Source organism: Penicillium arizonense (genome assembly GCF_001773325.1).
Source record: "Penicillium arizonense strain CBS 141311 chromosome Unknown PENARI_contig336, whole genome shotgun sequence".
Lineage (NCBI taxonomy): Eukaryota > Fungi > Ascomycota > Eurotiomycetes > Eurotiales > Aspergillaceae > Penicillium > Penicillium arizonense.
In genome coordinates this window covers 136-1,416 of record NW_019173613.1, presented here as the reverse complement: position 1 = coordinate 1,416, position 1,281 = coordinate 136, and the positions used below count along the sequence as shown (strand labels likewise).

The following is a 1,281-nucleotide window of genomic DNA, read 5'->3' as shown; positions in this document are numbered from 1 at the left end:
CGAGCAAAGGCAATGCGAACGAGCGTTCATTGTCGATATCATGTTCCACCTGTCTCGCTACTTCCACGGTCGTCTGGCAGGTTCCCAAGAAAAGGCAGCCACAAGAACACGCGCAAGACACGAGCGATTTCTGAGCAAGAGGCAACACGACTGGATTGGATGCGACGACTTCGCCCTAAGCCCCATAGACGTTACTAGGTCGGGCAATTTCAAGTCGACCATGGAGGCTCAGCAGGTGGCATGTCGCAATATCTACTCTCTTCCTTGTATCGTTGAATAGATGGAAAACTTTCACAGGCAACTAGGTATGAGAATGCAGATTTCCAAAGTTCGAAAGACACAGCCTAGATATTGAGTCTCTACGTAGAAGATAGGATGTTTTGAGAAGCAATGTAAGGTTCTGATATACGCAGAACGGCCAGTAGGTAACAGGATTGTTGCTCTGCTTTCGTGGTCAATGCTTTATAAAAAAGCACATCTAAGCATCTCTTGTAGGACACGAGAACGGTTAGGGATTGGGAACTGGAAAACCTGGAATCTACTAACAGAAGTTGATTGCGATTTTATAACGGCTTGCTTGTAGGATATATATACTATGTCTAACGATTTTCAAAATTTTGGAAGGTGGATTGTAAACTGCCTAAACCAAAATCTTCTCCCAATCCAAGATGCTAGAACTGTGCGCATGTATCTCCAACTTGATTAAGAGCATTTTATGCTACATGTAACCAGTAGACTTCGACCAGTTGGCACTCTAGAGTAGCCTCCGAGCTCATGAACAACTAAATTATAATTCTCTCTAACTAATGACCAGAGTGAGCTTTCAGACAATCTGTCGTGTCTCCGTTGTAAAGGTTTTCTACTGTTATAGACAGTACAGGTTCCAGAGTTCCTTTTCTCATGGCATCCACGTGTTGTAGGGGGTTTGGAGGTACCCAAGGGTACATTTATGCGGCCCACGCGGCTGACTGCAAGGAAGAAGTCGAGATGGCGATGATGAAAAGCTCGCTCTCTTGAGTGTCAGTACTGTTGACCTAATGTGGGAAATTGTAATTACCTCGAGTGCAATCATCCATGATTTGCCTAGCGTACCTATGATGGCAACCACAAGTAAAAGAAGTACCATTACAGAGAGATAGCATGAGATGTACTGCAGCTTAGGTCGGGCTAAGGTTGAATGTCGAACCATCAACCAGAACCATGCAGCTACACCCACATAGTCCACAAAGAGAACAAAGAGGCCACCCGGATGGACGGAGCTCAGGAGGAAGGTTCCAGCGA

General features: G+C 45.4%; 1 protein-coding gene across 1 annotated transcript; it reads left to right on the top strand.

Annotated features, from left to right (window-relative positions):
• Positions 1 to 23: 23 nt before the first annotated feature.
• PENARI_c336G04637 (uncharacterized protein) lies at positions 24 to 280 on the top strand (the record flags this gene model as incomplete). The annotated part of the gene is made up of 1 exon (XM_022638298.1): positions 24 to 280. Exon 1 carries the CDS (start codon positions 41 to 43, stop codon positions 278 to 280), a length of 240 nt encoding a protein of 79 aa, XP_022481846.1. The 5' UTR covers positions 24 to 40.
• Positions 281 to 1,281: the final 1,001 nt, after the last annotated feature.